The sequence below is a fragment of the Mixophyes fleayi genome, chromosome 5 (genome assembly GCF_038048845.1).
Source record: "Mixophyes fleayi isolate aMixFle1 chromosome 5, aMixFle1.hap1, whole genome shotgun sequence".
In the NCBI taxonomy this organism is placed as follows: Eukaryota; Metazoa; Chordata; class Amphibia; order Anura; family Limnodynastidae; genus Mixophyes; species Mixophyes fleayi.
This window is the reverse complement of record NC_134406.1, coordinates 50,720,585-50,740,594: the sequence shown is the minus strand read 5'-3', so window position 1 is coordinate 50,740,594 and position 20,010 is coordinate 50,720,585. Positions and strand designations below refer to the sequence as shown.

The following is a 20,010-nucleotide window of genomic DNA, read 5'->3' as shown; positions in this document are numbered from 1 at the left end:
GCTGAATGCTCATTGTTGTACATTGGTAAAAAACCACTGCCGGTGAAAACTAGTATTCACAATAACAAACAATCAATATCATCGCCTCCTTCTGTAAATGTGTCTCAGAGGAGCAGATACTAATACTCCCACTGCAGCATAAAAGTAGCACTAAGCTCATGAGTGGCCGGGGCTAGTTTTACTTGTAATAGCCATTCTACTTTTCCCAGCCCCACATATAGCGGTGTGGGCCCAAGAGATAATTAAACATTAAAATTCCTCCTTGCTCCTTCACCTTCCTCTCCACTGCAGAGTATGTCCTTAATATTATAGAGGGACAAGAAGCAGGGAGATGAAGGCACACATTAGGATGGTAAATAACTGAGAAAAATCTATAGTGAGTTTATTCTTAAATCACTTGCATAGTTAACTAGACTGGATCTGAATGTACTCCTTCATGATAACAGGTGCACTTTAATAATTTGTCTACAATAAGACAATTTCTTTCTGTATAGTGGTAAAGTCAAGCACTCCAGAGACCACAAGATATCTGCATTGGGTAATGAAGAAGTCTCATCCACGCTGAAATGGTCATTGTTACTAGAAACTTACCTATAGCAAGCGATATACAATTTCTTATCCTTTCGAATTTTGAGATAGATGTCAGCCATCTTTTTTTTAACCTCAATGTAATATGGCTTGTTTGGCGTCACATCTCTCAGCATGCTCAGCGCCATTTCTACATCGCCTTTACTGAGAGACATATCTGCATTAGCCACAACAATTCGAATTTCTTCTGGAGTCCCACGGAAAGTATGGATGGCATCTTGTATTAACTTTGTAGCTTCATGCTAAAATAGGAAATGTAGTATTAATATGGTCAGGCTAAAGAAATTTGTATCATGACAACACAGAACGTAACCTCCTATTTGTTGTTTTACTACGTGATTGACTTTTCAGTTATATTCTCAATGATTGGGCTGAATAATGAATTTTAGAGCCTAGGTACAGCAACTTGTGGTGCCCCAGCTGTTGTGTCCCAGCATGCCCTGCCAGCCCTTGGACCAGCTGGAGAGCCGTAGTTTACTTAGGCCTCCTATAATGGCTCATTTATGAAGTGCAAAAAATGTGGATCCACACTGCTTCTTTAGTTACTCAAGTGCATCTAATTGATCGCTAAGCGCAATTCAAAATGAGCTCCAACTTCCCAGTCCTTTGAATTGCCCCTGAAAAATCAATCTGTGCTTAGCTTTGCGGGTTTGCAGATCCACATAAATGTTCGTGAAGAGAGTGAAATGCTTGTCCAAGCTACTATGACTTATTCATTTAAACTTTTATCTTCTACATTATTGCTCGGTTTTCTTCATTTATATTGTGGATTAATCATGAGTATAAGGGGACATCAAATTACACTACTGTAGTTACACCTTTGCATGCATATAATCTATACTCTGCAAGGAATGTCCCCGATCTGCCTAACTCCTCCCTTGAGATGCTGTATTTGTGGCCTGTTAATCCATGTACAGCATTTAAACAAAAGTAGTGAGTGCATTTACCTGCTCCCCATTTAGACGAAGAAGTTCTGCAAGTTCTAGGTATATGGAGACATGGTCGCTAATGCTGAGAGCATCTGTTTTGCCTCTTGTGGCTGCTCCTCTCTTCATTTCAGGTAGACTCATACACATTTTTAGCATCTGTGTAGCTTCTGCTAGTTTCCCTGTTGTTTTCAGAACTCTTGCTTTAATTAAATGGTAAAGTGGATGTTCTCGCACCTGAGCAAAAAACATGCAACAAATAACATTTATACAATGTTTTGCAATTAATTAGGATGAAGAAATGGAAAGTCACATTTTAAAACAAAAGGCTCTAGAGAGTACAGTTTGGGCTCAAAGACAATGGACTATTTTAAAATATGAGACAAGAGTTCTGGCTCTGGGCTAATAAACCATGGAACATGTTTCCCTGTAATCCACGTACATCTCTAACATTACACCCCGGCTCTGGTCCCCATACATCTTTAACATGGCACCATCTCCATCATCATCACCATACATCTATAACATGGCACCAGCTCCATCATCATCATCACCATACATCTATAACATGGCACCAGCTCCATCATCATCATCATCATTATATCCATAAATCTCTAACATGGCACCCTCTGCATCATCATCATCACCATACATCTATAACATGGCACCCTCTCCATCATCATCATCACCATACATCTCTATCATGGCACCAGCCCCATCATTATCACCATACATCTCTATCATGGCACCAGCTCCATCATCATCATCGTTTTATCCATAAATATCTAACATGGCACCCTCGTCATCATCATCATCACCATACATCTCTATCATGGTACCAGCTACATCATCATCATTATATCCATAAATCTTTAACATGGCACCATCTCCATCATCATCACCATACATCTCTAATATGGTACCATCTCCATCATCATCACCATACATCTCTAACATGGCACCCTCTCCATCATCATCATCATCATCACCATACATATCTAACACGGAACCATCTCCATCATCATTATCATCACCGGAGGTCTCTAACACTGCACCTTCTCCAACATAATCTTCATCATACATCTCTAACATAGTAACCTCTCAATCAAAATCCACAAACATCTCTAACATGACACTCTTCTATCATTTCTATACCTCTATAAAATTACACCCCTCTATGAATCCTGTACATGTCTAACATAAAACCCTCTATCATCATTCCCAAGCTTCTCTAAAATGTGCTTGCTGTTTCCATACATCTCCAATTTAACACAGACTTCCATCATCTCCATATTTCTCTTCCATGCTGTTACCACAAACAATAACATTGCATTGTCTCGCATCATCCTATTTCTTATCTCTGCTGTTATCAACACTATTCTCTAAAATCATGCCATCACCCTTCAGAGTCGGAGTTTATGTCACTGTAGGTTTGTACACCATTGCATTGCTAATGTTTGCTGTTAACTCCTCTCCACCAGATAACCCTACTGTATTCAGGTGGCTAAAAGGAACTTGGTATACAGTCAAGTCCATAAATATTGGGACATCGACACAATTCTCATAATTTGACCTCTATACACCACCACAATGGATTTGAAATGAAACTAACAAGATGTGCTTTAACTGTAGACTTTCAGCTTTGTGGGAGGCACATATAGGAACTGTTGTAATTCCTGCACCGTTCACCTGATTTGGATGTAAATACCCTCAAATTAAAGCTGAAAGTCTGCAGTTAAAGCACATCTTGTTAGTTTCGTTTCAAATCCATTGTGGTGGTGTATAGAGGCCAAAATATGAGAATTGTGTCGATGTCCTAATATTTATGGACTTGACTGTAGAGGCCAGAATAAATAATTATTCACAGTAGTATTTGTAAATAATAGCGCATGGACAATCACAACACTTGTGTAAATAATACAGTATATAATATGGACAGGCTACAGTGTACTATTTCTAAAATTTAATTCATAGCATTTGATTCTATAAATGCATTTACCTTAAAGTTGTGGCTGACTCCTGTTTCTAGAGACTGCGAGCACTCAGTATACTGTCCTTGTGACAGACGTATCTGTGCCATAAGAAGGTGAGCGTCGGCCCACTCAGGGTTCAGCTCTATACACCGCTGTAAGGTCCCTTGTGCTCCATCAAAATTTCCTGTAAAATACAGAAACCAGGGGGTTTGGTCCGTATCTAATTTACCATATAAATGGAATGATACTACGTTTGTGTGACTGGCTGTATGACATATAAACCACGGGGGAATATAGTAGTCAGAATGGAAAGTACATAATTATTAAACTGTGCAAAATTGATATACTATGATATTGGAATGAAGAAAGTGCCTAGAGCGCTTTTAAGATTAAATTGTGAATACCTAGAAATTAGAGATGGGCGGGCTCGGTTCCCCGAGATCCGAACCCACCCGAACTTCGCAAATCCGAGCTCGGTACTCTCCCACCCATTCGTATTCGAAATCGAGGCAAAACGTCATCGTGACGTAGTCGGATCTCAGAGCTCGGTTCTCGCGATATTTGTAATGCATAAATACCCGCCTACACTGCAATCCATCGCCATTTGACAGAGGGAGAGAGCAGGGTTAGGTCACAGGCTGTATTAGAGCAGGGACAGAGCAATAATTGTATACCTTATTCTTTCTATTATTATTTCAATTCTGATACCAATTCTATTAGCAATTGTTAGAGCAGGAAGAGAGGAGGATAGAGGAGGTATTTTTTTCAATATTTTGCACTACAAGAGCTTTGTGGTGTCCCATATTCCCCAGTGTGAAACAATAATTTTTCAGCCTGCCAAAAGTCATATTTAGCCGCAGTATCTAGCTATACAATATTTTGCACTACAAGTGCTTTGGGGTGTCCCATATTCCCCAGTGTGAAAAAATAATTTTTCTGGCTGCCAAAAGTCATATTTAGCAGCAGTATCTATCTATACAATATTTTGCACTACAAGTGCTTTGGGGTGTCCCATATTCCCAAGTGTAAAACAATAATTTTTCTGGCTGCCAAAAGTCATATTTAGCAGCAGTATCTATCTATACAATATTTTGCACTACAAGTGCTTTGGGGTGTCCCATATTCCCCAGTGTAAAACAATAATTTTTCTGGCTGCCAAAAGTCATATTTAGCCGCAGTATCTAGCTATACAATATTTTGCACTACAAGTGCTTTGGGGTGTCCCATATTCCCAAGTGTAAAACAATAATTTTTCTGGCTGCCAAAAGTCATATTTAGCAGCAGTATCTATCTATACAATATTTTGCACTACAAGTGCTTTGGGGTGTCCCATATTCCCCAGTGTGAAACAATAATTTTTCTGGCTGCCAAAAGTTATATTTTGCAGCAGTATCTATTGAATATTTTGCACAACAAGTGCTTTGGCCTTATTAAAATGGATTCAAATCAGTTCACATATGAGCAAGATCAGCAAGCAGGTGCTGACACCAGTCCTGATGGCAGTGTTCCCAGTACGTCATCTGGTAAAGCCTATGGAAAAGTACATAGTCTTTTTAAATCAGGGAAAAAAACACACACTAAAAATTTGTTTACCGTGTTGAAGCGAAAAAGAAGTGTAACTGAGGAAAAGTTAACTGCCGATAAAAAAAAAATTGCCAACATGCCATTCTAAACACGCAGTGGCAAAGAAAGAATGAGGCCTTCGCCTTTCTCTATTAGTGGCAGATCAAAAAATGTTACTGAGCCTTCTTCTTGTACGGTCACTCGTGACCAAGCAAGACCAAGTAATTTGGAGTCTAAAAGTGGTGCACAACTACTGTTACGCGGGAAAGCCGAGCTGCAAGAAAACAGTAAGGCATTAGAGGATAATGTATGCTCTGAATCAGAAATGTCACCAATCCCTGTGGAGAGTCCATCCACCAGTGGTATGTCTAATCGTGAGCATTCTGTTTGTGTACCCATAAAGAAGGGCCCTTTCAGCAGTTCTGCTGATGTGTGCCTGAACAGCCCGAGTGTAGCCGGTGATACACCAATTGAGGATGCCACTTTGGAATTAGAAGAGGATGAGGGGGAGATTTGTGTAGGCGAGGAGGGCGCTAATGATGATGTTGATGAGGATGATGCAGACTGCCACCAAACTGCCTTTGTGCATTTCTATTTATATTCTACAGTCTATAACGGCTGAATAGTTTTCTATTTTACTAGTAGTGGAGAGGGGGTCTGATGCAGACAGATACCAAACTGCCTTTGTCCATTTCTATTTAACGTAAAGTCAATGCAGGCTGATTTTTTTCTATTTAACTACAGGTGGAGGGTGTAATATACACCCAAAGATGATGGCTACATTGCCAATAGTCAAAGATGGAGGGGGAAGACAACCAGGTATGTCTGTATAATTTGCAGGCAAGTGTTAGAATTAAGGACGGCCTACCAGGGATTAAACTGTTTTTCCATAATTTATTAGCTTTAGAATTACCTCACTTATCCAAGAAACTGGTGGAGCACTAAAATAGGTTATTTTAGACCAAAAAAATTGTATTTGTTTCAAAAATAGCAAAACAAAACCAAAACCAAAACATGCAAGGGCGGTTTTGTCAAAATCAAAACCAAAACACGAAGGTAATCCAGATCCAAAACCAAAACATGTTGTCAGTGACCATCTCTATTATTAAGGGAATTGAATCTAATAGTCACATGCATTGATTAAAGAAGAAATGATTTAATGATAGTAACACCGGTTAGTAAAGTGTTGCAATAATCAATGTGGGAGATAACTAAAGTATGAATTATTATTTTACTAAGGAGGCTACTGCAGTAGGTTTAAAAGCGACATTTTATAAGTGCATGAATGTGAAAAGGGCCAGCAGAAAACCCGTTAAGCAGGGCCTGATTAAGGGTTCAGGTAGCCCTAGGCTAACACACCCGTAACACCCGTCGCCTTCCACACCAAGCTAATACACGGTAGGTAAAAACAAACTTGTCCATAATTTAATACCCTACTTCCTTCACACCCCTCCACACACAACTGTATAGCAGAGCGGAGGAATGAACGAATGCTAATGAGAGTGAAGATGTGAAAGGGGAGGGTCTGTCAGTCTGCGCCTGTTATCATCCTGGTCTCTCCTACTTGCTTATCCTCAAGTGCTCACCAAGGATCACACATTGTCTTCATACCATAGGAAGAAGTCAAGATTAAAAACGTATTCAATTTTTCCTTCATGTTTTAATATATACTTTGCAGACCAACTATATTAAATATTTTAAAATTAATTTAAGTTTACACCTTTCCCTGGCAAAATTTTGCACCCCCAAAAAGCCTTATGTCCTAGCCTGCAGCCTTGTCTGCATGTTGGATAATCAGGCCTTGCCTTTAAGTCTGGGAGTGACAAGGGCATTGTTAATTGAACTGGTAATGTCAAGAGAGAGAATCTTAGTGGAAGGTCAGTAGTTCAGTATTAGGGCCTGATTCATCAAGGCACGTATCTGCCAATTTTGAGCATTTCGTATGCAAAATCACTCTGCGCATGTCCAGAACCAAGAGATACATTGGTGAATACAGCCCTGTCTGGTCCGTCTTCTAATGCAAAGGACACTTACTACAGCTGTCGGACAGTGAATGGGGTGGGAAAGGGGTGTTTTCAGGTAGTAAATTTACAGTAAGGGCATGTTAAACTCAAGCGCACACAGCCACGTCCGGATCCAGCTCTGGGCATCTCAAAGTTATGTTTTTCTGCTGTATCTCTTGCTCCAGATAAAGAACTAGTCTAAGTCCTGAGTACTAGTGATGTCAGTCTCTTATGCACGCTAGAACATGTGTTTGCAATCACTCAATCACTAGCAACTGTATAAATGTTTTTATGCTCAGCTGACATGAACAACATCCTAATAAATGTATTTCATGGGGAAAAAAAAATGTCCTTTTAACTGTTTTATCATTAATACCTATATTATTAACAGGTGACATTAGGTATTGGATGTAACCTGCACCCTCTCGAGTAGCAGAGCACAGCAGACCTACACTCAATTTCAACAGAGATCCTCCATGTGCAAAGCCTAAATACGTGCGTTTAATACTAAACGCAGGTTGTGCTCAGTATGCTGGCCTAGATGAATCAGACGTTACAGAGGTTAATCTTAAAGTAGAGGGGGACATCATGTAGGAGACATCAGACAGTGAAAAGTGGTGTTTAGAAGAGATGGTGGAAGTTCACAAGAAGAAGTGTAACAATGAATTAGTAAAGAATATTGATCACTGTGCAGCATTTTGAAATAAAACTATGTGGCATGGGCAATGGCATATCTTTAGGGGCAAACATTTGTAGTACGAGAAATCTTCTGCAGATGGTGCTTCTCTCAATTAACTTTTGGCAGTGCAGGAGAACTTTGTAAAAATATCACTTGTTGGTGTGCCAAGTTTCTGTTTGACGTTAATGGGAACAGCAAAGGATGGCAGGCATGTTATAATGAGACTCAGCCACACAGGACATTCCATAAGAAGATTGGGGTGAGTAAGGAATTCAGTACACGATTTCTGAGGAGGAAACGAAAGACTGAGTTTTAAAGCAGAGGAGTAGAGTGGATTATCTATAAAGTTATTAAAGTCATAAGGCTTGATTCATTAAGGAAAGTAAAGCAAAAAAATAAGTAACTTTGAACCTTTGCAAAACCATGTTGCAATGCAATGGATGTAAATTAGGACAATACTGGCTATTTTTTCATGTAGTACACAAATACTTGATAGCTTTATTTTTACACTGACATTACAAGTCGATATAGGACATGCTCTACCCCAATTATAAATCTGTCCTCACATTTTAAATTAACCTCCCCCTCCGATACAACATGCCAAGATTAAAAGTTACTCATTTTTTTTGCTTAACTTTCCTTAATGAATCAGTCCCATAGAGTACGACAGTGGGTAAATCACAATATAGGAAGTGCTGGTGACAAGCCAAGAAATGGAAATTGATGTATAAGATGGCAGCTTTTTACTGCACTAAGTAAGTAAAAAGTTTATAAAAGTCTGAGGGTGTGGACTAAAAAAGGATTTTTAGGTAAAGCATGATATTAAGGGGATAATGTACAGTGATGGGACAGAATATACTTTCTCCAGCTCCCTGCAAATCTCTAGATAGTTTTATGAATGTTCTGAAATGATACAGTTATTACACAGAATCCCCATTAGTAAACTCACTTAGTGTTACAGTGCAGACATTCAAGAAAAGCTTCATCTATAAATTGCATTCACTGGTCACATAAAATGTGCGTAGGTATATCCAGAAAGCAATATATACAGTAGCAATAGATATGGCACATTAATCATCTCTATTATCTGTGATAACTATATCAGATATTCCCAACTGTGGTTTACAGAACTATCCAGTAGATGTCCCCCATGTTCTTATCAGCAGCTGTGATGCTATGTTTAGGATAGAGTTAATCCAACTCACAACAAACATAAGAAATGATTATTATTCATTATTATTATCGCAGATTTGTAAGGCGCCACAGTGCTCCGCAGCGCTGAACAGTAGGGAAAACAGGACATACATAAAACAGGGACATACAAGGTAGACAAAATAAACGCAGTCATGAAAACAAAGGGTATGGAAGACCCTGCTCAATAGAGAGCTTACATTCTAAGTGGAAGAGGGCACAGCTGAAACAAGAGGAGCAAATGTGGTTCAGAGTGGAGATTGGGACAGTTGTGAGGGTTCATTAGTGTGAGTAGTGTTATCAGGGATAAGGTCACCTCTATAGAAGAGATGAATAAGCATCATGATGTTAATTATCGCTACAGTTGTATAAGAAACCATTGATGGTAACATTTTGACCCTGAAGCCACCTTTGGATATTAATATTTGAAAAGTTGTGCATAACTGAGCTTAACATATGTAAAACTAGCAGGTGACACATTCTTCTCCCAGGTTTTCCAAATTTTGAATTACTACATCATTTACAATGTATTTGTATAAATCTGACATCAATGCTTCCTTGCACAAAATGTTATAGGTTTTTCGGTAGGGGTCAGGGGTGGAACAGTGCATCACTTGGCCGCATAGCAACAATTGGGTAGAGGCCTGGTGATGCAATTCTAGTCTCCCAGGCCTCCTACTCTGCGTTTTTCCTTTAAGAACAGAGTGGGGGTCTCTTCATGCACAGGCTCAGAAGACGCCTCAATCCTGCTCTCCTAAGAGCAAGATGGAAACCTAGGGGGAGGGGGGGTAGTCAGCATTGCCGGGCTCCCCTCTCATCCAGGTCCTGTAATGGCCACAACCCCTATAGTTCAGCCCTTGGGTCAGGATGTGGAGGTTCTTCTTGTTGTTGGCTCTCGAGCAGACAATGTACAACCGTCTGTCAGAAGCACAGATTCCAATTTTTGATCCCAGACACTTTGAAGTACTACCCTGCACCTTGAACCTGGGCACTATTCAAACTGCTTCTGGATTTTCCTGTGAATTTTGACTTAACAAATTTAAAATTTCTAGTTATGCAGGGTACAGAGAGTTCCATTGGGTAATCGAGTCATTGGTTGCTCTGTACACTGACTTGGTATGTCCTCTTCTCAATGGGTAAAAAAAAGTAGCAGGCACCAGTGTCATTCTTTGGTGTCAAAATCGCTTAGTCGCAAATCCTTGCTGATTCTGCCGGTTTAACAGCTTATAATCATCATTAATATAGTTCTATTACATAAGGTCCCACACTAACCTAACGCACAATCCTGACATGCGGTGTCACATGCTGGTGAGAAGGTGATGAATTACACAGGATGATTGACTGGCTATTGATGGATTGTCACACTGTCCACTGACTCAGCATGTCCTCTCCTCACCAACGAAAAGTATTAATGGTCGTGACAGTGTCATTCTTTGGTATTAAATGGCTTGTTCAAAATCAATGCTTGTGTCTGCTGGTTGAACATCTTATAATCATGTGGTTGCATGTATATAGTTCTGTTACAGAAGATAACAGACTAACCTAACTCACTATTATAACATCACATGCTGATGTCATGACCTCAGTGCAGTGAGGAATCACACGGGGTAGCTGACTGAGTCTTCACTACGCACTGTTCACTGACTTGGCATATCCTCTACTCACTGGGGAAAAGCATAGCAAGCACCCATTGATGACCATGGTGGTGACATACGTTGGAGTTTGGTGTTCTTTTGATGTTATTTTTTGCAAATTCATGTCATGTCAACAAGCAGTTCAACAACTTTTATCAAGCGCTTCCACTGGTGCCCAAACATGAATGTTGTTTTATTAAGTAAGGCTGCAGGCTCATCTAACTCACTATTATGACATCCATGATATCACATGCTGATGGCATAATGCATGCAGACCTAAATGGTTTACCTGCAGGGAAAGCAAATGTGTTTCCTGAATCAACGCTGTGAAACTAAGCTCCACTGATGGTGTTTTGTAATGTTCCTGTCAACTGTGACCTAAAAGCTACCAGTGTGCCAAATGTAACATCCGGATGTGGGTTAAACATTATTCATAAATACATATCTCCAGTTTTTTATATGCAAATTGGTCTGTTTACAGAATTAATGCTTCATAGACTCGAACCTAGGATCCATTGAAGGTGACATAAAAGCTACCCATGTGCCAAATTTAAACTTTGCATGCTTTTCTGATGTGTGTTAAACATTTTTCAGACATACATAATGCGCATGCCTAAGTGGTCTAGATGCTGGTGAGGTAACTCAATCTGTTTCCAGAGTGAATTCTCCATAGACTGAACAGACTTCAACCTAGGCTCCTTTAAGGTGTTTTGTAATTGTCATGACAAATATAACCTAAAGGATAGCAGTGTGACAAATTTCCACTTTCAAGGTCTTCTGGAAATAGATTAAACATTTTTAGATACACATACATCAAGTCTGTTTTATATATAGAAAGATAACTGAAGTGATTTAATCATGTCCACCATGCTCATTTATGCTTCTCGATTCTGAGCCAGCAGAGTATGAGTGACAGGCTTGCATAGTTGCTATATAGAAAAATGCTGGTTTGGTGGATTAATATACAGAGACACAGATAGTTGTATCACAATAGCATATTGTCCATCAGATCCCATTAGGACATATCCTAAACATATGGGAAGTTTTTACAGCTATTTTTAAAGGAGTCGGTAGTTAATATTATGTCACTTTTTTCTTTTGACACAACATCAGTGGAATGTCAGTGAGTCCAGGAACAATGTCTGTGCCCCTGTGCTTTACATTCATGCTTCATTCGGAAACATTTTGATTGTGGTGTTTAATGGCCCTTTATAAAAATAACTATGCTTTACAGATCTTTTGTCTCCATAAACACAAGATTACTACTAAGTATGAAAGATAATTAGTTCAAACATTACTGTGTAGTAAGTACATGTAAATAGACATTTACCTGGCTATTTAGCCAGTGGATTATGCTGTTCTAGTATTTTACATAGATGATATAAGCATGATTATATAGAAGGTACAGTTGCCCATACATTGTGCTTTGGACATATACATTGATAGCTTCACACCAAAGACAACAAGACAACTATCATTGCTGATCACATGTAATCTGGACTGGCTGAAAATGCATTTGATGATGACCACAATCTGAAAGTCTGTGTGGCCATTAGCCAACCACAGTATCTGAGCCTCACGTGATTGGTCCCTTGGCCGGAACAGTGTACAGTTACTATAGCTTAAATAGGACTTACCTGCTAAATATATAACTTGAGACATGAAATAAAGAGGTTCTGGTAGAGATGGCGCTACGGTAAATACCGGAGCCAAAATAGAGGAAGCCTTTTCCAGGAGAGGTGAAACAGATTGACCTGTGTATGTGGGCTGGAATCGGGAATAAAAACAGTAAAAAAGGACAATTGATGAATAATAGTTTTTAGCTAAAACAAACAAAATATAAGCTAGATCACTTTTCAGTGTATTGGAAATAAATAGTAACTAAAGGACCAATAAACTTAAAAAATATAAATTGCCTTATGTAAAAAAAAAAAAGCTACTAATAATATTCAGCTCCAATACCTTCACAAATCTTTACACATTGGGCCTGATGCAGATTTGAATGTATGCCTGTATGCATAGCATAAATTATATGATTTCACTGCGCATGACCATCCCGCATCCACACTTGGATGTCCTGCTTGTACCTAAAGAGGTGTTATCAGGGATGGAAGCGGTGTTCCAACACAGGCTGAGTACAGTAATGGCAGGTTTGTGGACCAAGTTAGCCAATGCAGACCCGAAGTCAGACGCCAATACGTATTTTACAGATATATTATCATCACGTTTATGATTATGACAATCGCCAGCACTAGCTAACTGCTTCTGATTGGCTGATTGCGATTTAACCTCCAAAGCTACTAGGTGCTTTCTTCAGTGATTGTGCATATCATCATCATCGGCTATTTATATAATGCCACTAGCTTCGCAGCGCTGTACAGAGAACTTACTCACACCAGTCCCTGCTCAATTGGAGCTTACAATCTAAATTCCCTAACATACACACTTAGAGAGACTAAGGGCAATTTAATAGCAGCCAATTAACCTACTAGTATGTTTTTGGTGTGTGGGAGGAAACCGGAGCACCCGGAGGAAACCCATGCAAACACAGGGAGAACATACAAACTCCACACAGATAAGGCCATTGTCAGGAATTGAACTCATGACCCTAGTGCTGTGCGGCAGAAGTGCTAACCACTAAGCCACCATGCATATATTATGAGATTTTGTGTGTGTATTTACAAAAAATGTTTTCGTTGCTTTCATGTGTATGCAAGGAGGAAGGTCATATCTGATGTATTATAGGAAAACTTGATACCAAATGCATTTTTCCCTATAAAAATGAATGCTTGCAAAACATTTGCGTACATTACATTATTTTTGTGTACGCATTTTTGTTTAACTCTGCATCAGGCCCATTCTATACATACGCTGAAAAGGTGCCTAACAGAAGCTGGTTGCCGTGTCATTCAATGGAATTATTGACTGCTGTGCATATTAAAATATCTCCCCTCCCAACAATAACAACCTTATCTCGAGTATATTTTAACAGAAACAATAACTACGTGTAATCCAGTAATTAAGTCCAGTAATCAGTGTTTCTTACCTGCTTTGGACAAAATACCAAATACTCTTTCACAACATCAACAATAAAAGTTGGATTGAGTTTTTCTAAATATTCCACCCCAAGAGGCATGACATTTATTGCTGCAAAGTGCATGTCCATAGATTCTTTTAGATGGTCGACTACTATCTTCTCCTCCTTTAATTTCTTTGACGCAAGTACTGCCTCCACATAGCAGACCTCCTGCAAACAGCAGCACAAAATCTTACAACACACTGAAAGGTAGAATTCACATATATCATCATCATCACCATTTATTTATATAGCGCCACTGATTCCGCAGCGCTGTACAGAGAACTCACCCACATCAGTCCCTGCCCCATTGGAGCTTACAGTCTAAATTCCCTAACATACATACACACAGATAGACAGACAGACAGACAGACAGAGACTAGGGTCAATTTTGATAGCAGCCAATTAACCTACCAGTATGTTTTTGGAGCGTGGGAGGAAACCGGAGCACCCGGAGGAAACCCACGCAAACACGGGGAGAACATACAAACTCCACACAGATAAGGCCATGGTCGGGAATTGAACTTATGACCCCAGCGCTGTGAGGCAGAAGTGCTAACCACTAGGTCACCGTGCCCCAAAACAATGACTCTGGGGCTACTGATGAATGGGCAAGAAAGTATTGGCGTCCTTGAGAATTAGCTCTTTTCACCTGTCGAAGTCAGATAATTGGATATGGTCATTTCAATTAATATCTAACAACTTGATTGACTTTGTCCGAAATTATGAGTATAGCACGCTACGGCGTGGAGGAGCGTAATCAACCGCAACATGTGGCAGACACTTTTACACACATTTACACGGACACATACACTAGTAAATAGCTCATATTAAAAGTAGTTGCAACACATAGGTATTTGTACTGAAATGTAGCAGTTTATGGGGAAATATTATAAAGTAATATACACGTTAGTGAGATCTAAGGTTCAGGTCACAGGAAACATGTCATGTTTGGTATGATTCAAATTCCCTATTTATCAGCAGACGTCCGGTTCATTTGTCGAAAGGATCGCACATTGCGTATGCTAGTTATGGATGATAGGGAATAAATGATTAGAAAGATATTGTCTGTGTAATGCTAATAGACCAGTTTGAACCAGTTCTTGGCAGGAAAATTAAGTATGCATCTTCTGGAGAAGCTAAGCCCACCCCTGGATGGAATCGTTTGAACTGGCCAATGACCTGCATTACACTGAACCTTCCTGAAGCCTGAATCTATTAAAGCAAGCCACATCATCTGTATTGTTTTCACTGTACCACTGACTGTATAAAAGTGGGGGCTCTGAGACCAGTTTTCAGTCTACTTGACCACAGCCTTCAGACCTGAATGACTGTACACTTGATCCAGAGCGCCTGCTAAAAGTAAAGGCTGTACTTATTTTATTCTGAGTTGTTATTTTGCTACTTTTGGCTATTAAATCAGATTGTGCTTTGGAACCACATAACGGCAATTGGACAATCGATATTGTATAGCAACTAGATGTGCATAACACACCCTTCAAAACCAGAATTCATTCAGAATGCAGCCCTCCATGGCTTCTGTGACTGCATTTCCCTTGATATTCTCCATAGACTGTACCATGTAATATATATTTTAACAGATCCAAATCAAGGCCATGCATTTGTAATATGCATGCCGCCATTCCCATGAAAAGCACTTGTATACAACAGAGAATCTAAACTCTATCTTCAAAGAACAGTAACAGGTCATGTTTTGATTTCCCTGTGTGAGAATATGGGATTATTTCTGAATTATTCCCATTGTGCACAGCTAAGGAAATCCCTAGGGGAGATTCAATAGCTGGGCGAAGTGCCGCAAAGACATCACCGCGATGTCCGGCTGCGCACATTGCCAACTATTACGGTGGGAATCTCATTTTTCTACACACCTCTATGGGCTGCGAGGGAAACTGAGTGGAGATTCCTGCAGTAACATCAGCGCGATATGTCTCTGTGGATGTTTTAAAATCTAAACTTTTAGGGTTACTTAAAAGGTATGAGAGAAAAAAAAACTGTACTATAGAAGACCTCTACTATAAAAGACAAGACTCCAACATAAAAGCTTCTGACCCACGGTAATAAGCCCCTACAATACTGTCAATCCAGCCGCTTCAGAGTATGGAATAAATTTAAAACAGTCATTTCATTAACATTACTTAGATCCCAGAGTACATTTCATGGAAACAGTAGTTTGGCTCTCACACATCAGTTACAGAAATGCCCACGTGTTCACATAGATTCTAATGTTATTCCCAGTTAAAATGGGCAATGATCGGTGAGTATAGAGATGGAGCATGGTTCTTTTACAATCATGTTGATTACACCATTCCCAGCTAATCATACCGCACTTCCACTGTCATACAAAGGTGCAGGTAGTTTAGTTTGGCATGATCATGTGCGTCCTCCACGCCTCCAGAGGCTCTGGATTATAGTATGCTCTGTGTATTTCAGGAAATATATTTGTGTATGTCAGGAAATTCAGTTTACAGTCCTTTACAGAGCCGTAACTAGGGTGGTGCCGGCGGTGCCGTCGCCCAGGGCGCAAGCCCGAGGGGGCGGAGCAGCCGCCCGCTACCTGCCTCTGTGTCCTGGCTCTGTGAATGCAGGCTGCAGAGTGCCAGCGAGCCCATGCTGTTCAGGTTCCACCCATGGAAACTAAATATGTGAGCCTCCTCTTCTAACCTCCCCTGGGACAGTCTCTCTCCCTCAAATTCGCCCCATCTCTGAGTGTGACAGACAGCGGCATACCTCCAGTTTCACGGACTTCGGAGGGGGTGGAGCTTATCCGAAAATGGGCGGAGCTTCACCTCTGTACATCTTCTGTCTCTGTAACACATCCCCCTGTGTGTCACAACTTCTGTCTCCTCCCCTTTCCTTCTCTGCTTGGGAGAGCCTCTGTCCCCCCTTTGTGTGTGTGTGTCAGCCTCTGGCCCCCTCCCTGTGTGTGAGTGTGTATGTGTCAGCCTCTGGCCTCCTCCCTGTGTGTGTGTGTGTGTCAGCCTCTGCCCCCTCCATCAGTGTATGTGTGTGTCAGCCTCTGGCCCCCTCCCTGTGTGTGAGTGTGTGTGTGCCAGCCTCTGCCCCCTCCCTCTGTGTATGTGTCAGCCTCTGGCCCCCTTTCTGTGTGTGTGCCAGCCTCTGCCCCCTCCATCTGTGTCTATGTGTCTTTGTATGTGTCAACCTCTGCTCCCTCTCTCTGTGTGTGTTCATGTGACAGCCTCTGCCCCCCTCCCCTTTGTGTGTAACAGCCTCTGCCACCCCCATGCAAGTGAAAGCCTTTGTCTCCCCTCCTCTTCACCCCTCCCCGCCACATGTCACAGTATGGCTGGCATTTGTGTAGAGGGGGTGACCAGACTCCTCCTGGCTTCTGGACTCTGCCCTCTATCCCCATCACGACGTCATGACGCTGCTAGTGGATTCAGAGGAGCCGAGAAGAGCCAGGAGCTACAGCGGCGGCTGGACTGGGAAGGTAGAAGAGGACTGTCTTAAAACAGCAGAATATAGAAGAAGAATAGCGAAGAAGAATACAGACGTATAGAAGAGAAGGTAAATATGAAGCAATAAATTGTCCACATTCACATATGCAAAATCTGGAAAACAAAGTCACTTTAATACTACAATCTGTGCTTTTTCCCCACATGCCTCTGTTATATTCCCAGCACACCAAATAATTTAATATTCTACACCGTGCTAGCATCTCTCCATAGAAACACAGAATTTGACGGCAGATAAGAACCACTTGGCCCATCTAGTCTGCCCTATGGTAACCTCAAACCTTATTTGATCATTAGTTCTTTGTAAGGAAATCCCTATATATATCTCTAGCATGTTTTTTTTATATATTTTTAATATGCAGGAAAATATATGGCTGATATCACCATCAGATGAGTTGTACCTCTCCCAATACACCATCACCTTTCACTCTGCCAAGAGTGTTGTTTGTACATTTTGTTTGGGATTGTGAGGGTAGTATGTACAGGAAAAGGCTACACTGTCTGGAATCGCTATATTACTTTTATTTTTGTTTTAAGCCAATTTTTTTGGAACTCCTAACTAGAGTGGCTTACACCTGTGTCCCAGACCAGGCCCAGGTACAACAACTAGAGAAGGAGAAACACGCCACCTGACCTGTCTCAGGGTACAGTGGACGGACCAGGATTTTCATTTGCACCTCATCACTGAGAGAAGGACAGTAAGTCAAATTATTAGTTTTTGTGTGTATATATATATATATATATATATATATATATATATATATATATATTGCGTAGTGTGTATAGGTTTTCTTCTAGATACAAGTTTTTTCACCATTGTTGGGGCTCTTTACAGCTTTCAAGAATATCAATGACACATAGAAGGAAAAGTGCTAGCCACACCCCAACAGTAGGTTGGCCACACCCACTCAACAAAGGTCACTCCCACTAAGATGGGGGGCGCCGGTGCCCTGTCTCGCCCAGGGCACTACAATGTCTAGTTACGGCACTGGTCCTTTACCTTTGATCTCCCCAAGGACTGTTGAACTTCACGCAGGAAATCAAGTTGTTGCTCCGCTTCTTCATATTTGTCTTGCAGTATCTGGCACCATATAATGCCTACCATTTAAAGCAGAGAAAAACAATGCCATTTTAAATGTCCATGTATATATATTACAATGTATATATATTACAATGATCTCAAATGATAGAACATGAACATAAACCTGTAATAAAGGCCTGACCAACCTGTGCTCTACATGTGTTGTGAAACTAGAAGTACAAGAATGCTTTGCCAGCTATCGGCTGGCTATGCAGTCGCAAAGCATGCTGGGGTTTGTAGTTCCCAAACACCTGGAGAGCCACAGGTTGGCCAGGCATGCTTTATTATGTTCATTTTTAAAAAAGTTCTATAAACTGATTTAAAAATATGTATCGACTGCAAAAAAATCAAACACAATTTACTTGCTACATTTAGTTTGACAGCTTATTCATGTATAATAGTACTTGAGATGCTGGGTTTCTACTCATTATAAGATACATACCTATGAGAGCATCTATGTTATTCCCATCCAGTTTCATGGCAGTTGAATACCAGCTGGCAGCCTGTGTCACATTGCCGTGATACATCATCTGATTGCCCAGTTCTGTGGCGAGTTCCGCATTTTCTGGAGATATTCTGTATGTGCGTTCACAGAACCCAGAAACCTCTTGTAGAATTGATTGGTTTCTTCCACACTAGAGTGAAGATTTATTTTCAATTAAGCCATATTTCTTAAATATTTTCTATTCTATTCTATTTAAATTGAATAACTGCTACAAACAAAGATTGTTACTTTAGAGGAAAATGTACCAACAAAATTGAAGGTACACTAATTTATTTTCCTAGCTGCTATAAAGCTGTTACTTGAGTAAATCGGTTTTTAGAATTTTATTTGCCTACATGGCCATTGTTTTTGTCTGTGTCCTATAATCCTTTATCTCTTCCCAAAGTACAACTGTAAATCTTAGGCTAGATGCACACCGGAGGTTTTTCAGCCGATAAGCGACAGCTCGGCCACATATCGCGTTAGTGTGTATACTCACAGGATGTATTCTGTGTATACTCACAGGATGTATACTGTGTATACTCACAGGATGTATTCTGTGTATACTCACAGGATGAACGGCAATCGTTCCAAAGTGCCGATTGTCGTTTCATTTGATTGGACGTACTGATTAATGATCTTGTTCCAATCACCAGCCAAATATGTAGTGCATATACACTCACCTTCACGATCTCCATAGAGTTTACAGAGTCATGGGGGTATATTTACTAAACTGCGGGTTTAAAAAGTGTAGATGTTGCCTACAGCAACCAATCAGACTCTAGCTGTCACTTTGTAGAATGTACTAAATGAATGATAACTAGAATCTGATTGGTTGCTATAGGCAACATCTCCACTTTTTCAAACCTACAGTTTAGTAAATATACTCAATGGTCTTTTCAGCCGATGCTGGCAATGAACATGTCCTGGTGGCTTAAATGTAGAGAGTGCTGTAGATGGAAAAGTTTGTTTGTTCGTTATTCATGTGTGATAATCCTCTCCAAACACACTGGCCTGGGGGTATGACCAAGTGCAAGGGAACAGGTCTAGAAGATGAAAAGCATAAAAGTATGTCTGCCATATGCAGTTCACTTTGTTGTGCACATTCATCATCATCATCATCATTTATTTATATAGCGCCACTAATTCCGCAGCGCTGTACAGAGAACTCATTCACATCAGTCCCTGCCCCATTGGAGTTTACAGTCTAAATTCCCTAATATAGACACACACTCACATAGACAGACAGACAGAGAGGGAGAGACTATGGTCACTTTTGATAGCAGCCAATTAACCTACCAGTATGTTTTTGGAGTGT

The 20,010-nt window shown here is 40.4% G+C and overlaps 1 protein-coding gene across 2 annotated transcripts in view; it reads right to left on the bottom strand.

Moving 5' to 3' along the window:
- Window positions 1-20,010, bottom strand: part of TTC21A (tetratricopeptide repeat domain 21A) — a 74,640-nt gene that overhangs the window by 32,911 nt on the left and 21,719 nt on the right. For both annotated transcript variants that reach the window (XM_075212170.1, XM_075212171.1), the window contains exons 10-16: window positions 18,651-18,843; window positions 18,128-18,225; window positions 13,604-13,804; window positions 12,195-12,324; window positions 3,514-3,671; window positions 1,536-1,751; window positions 592-830 (exon numbers count right to left, since the gene is read on the bottom strand). In XM_075212170.1, the coding sequence (XP_075068271.1) occupies window positions 592-830; window positions 1,536-1,751; window positions 3,514-3,671; window positions 12,195-12,324; window positions 13,604-13,804; window positions 18,128-18,225; window positions 18,651-18,843 (1,235 nt within the window). The remainder of the gene's footprint in view (window positions 1-591; window positions 831-1,535; window positions 1,752-3,513; window positions 3,672-12,194; window positions 12,325-13,603; window positions 13,805-18,127; window positions 18,226-18,650; window positions 18,844-20,010) is intronic.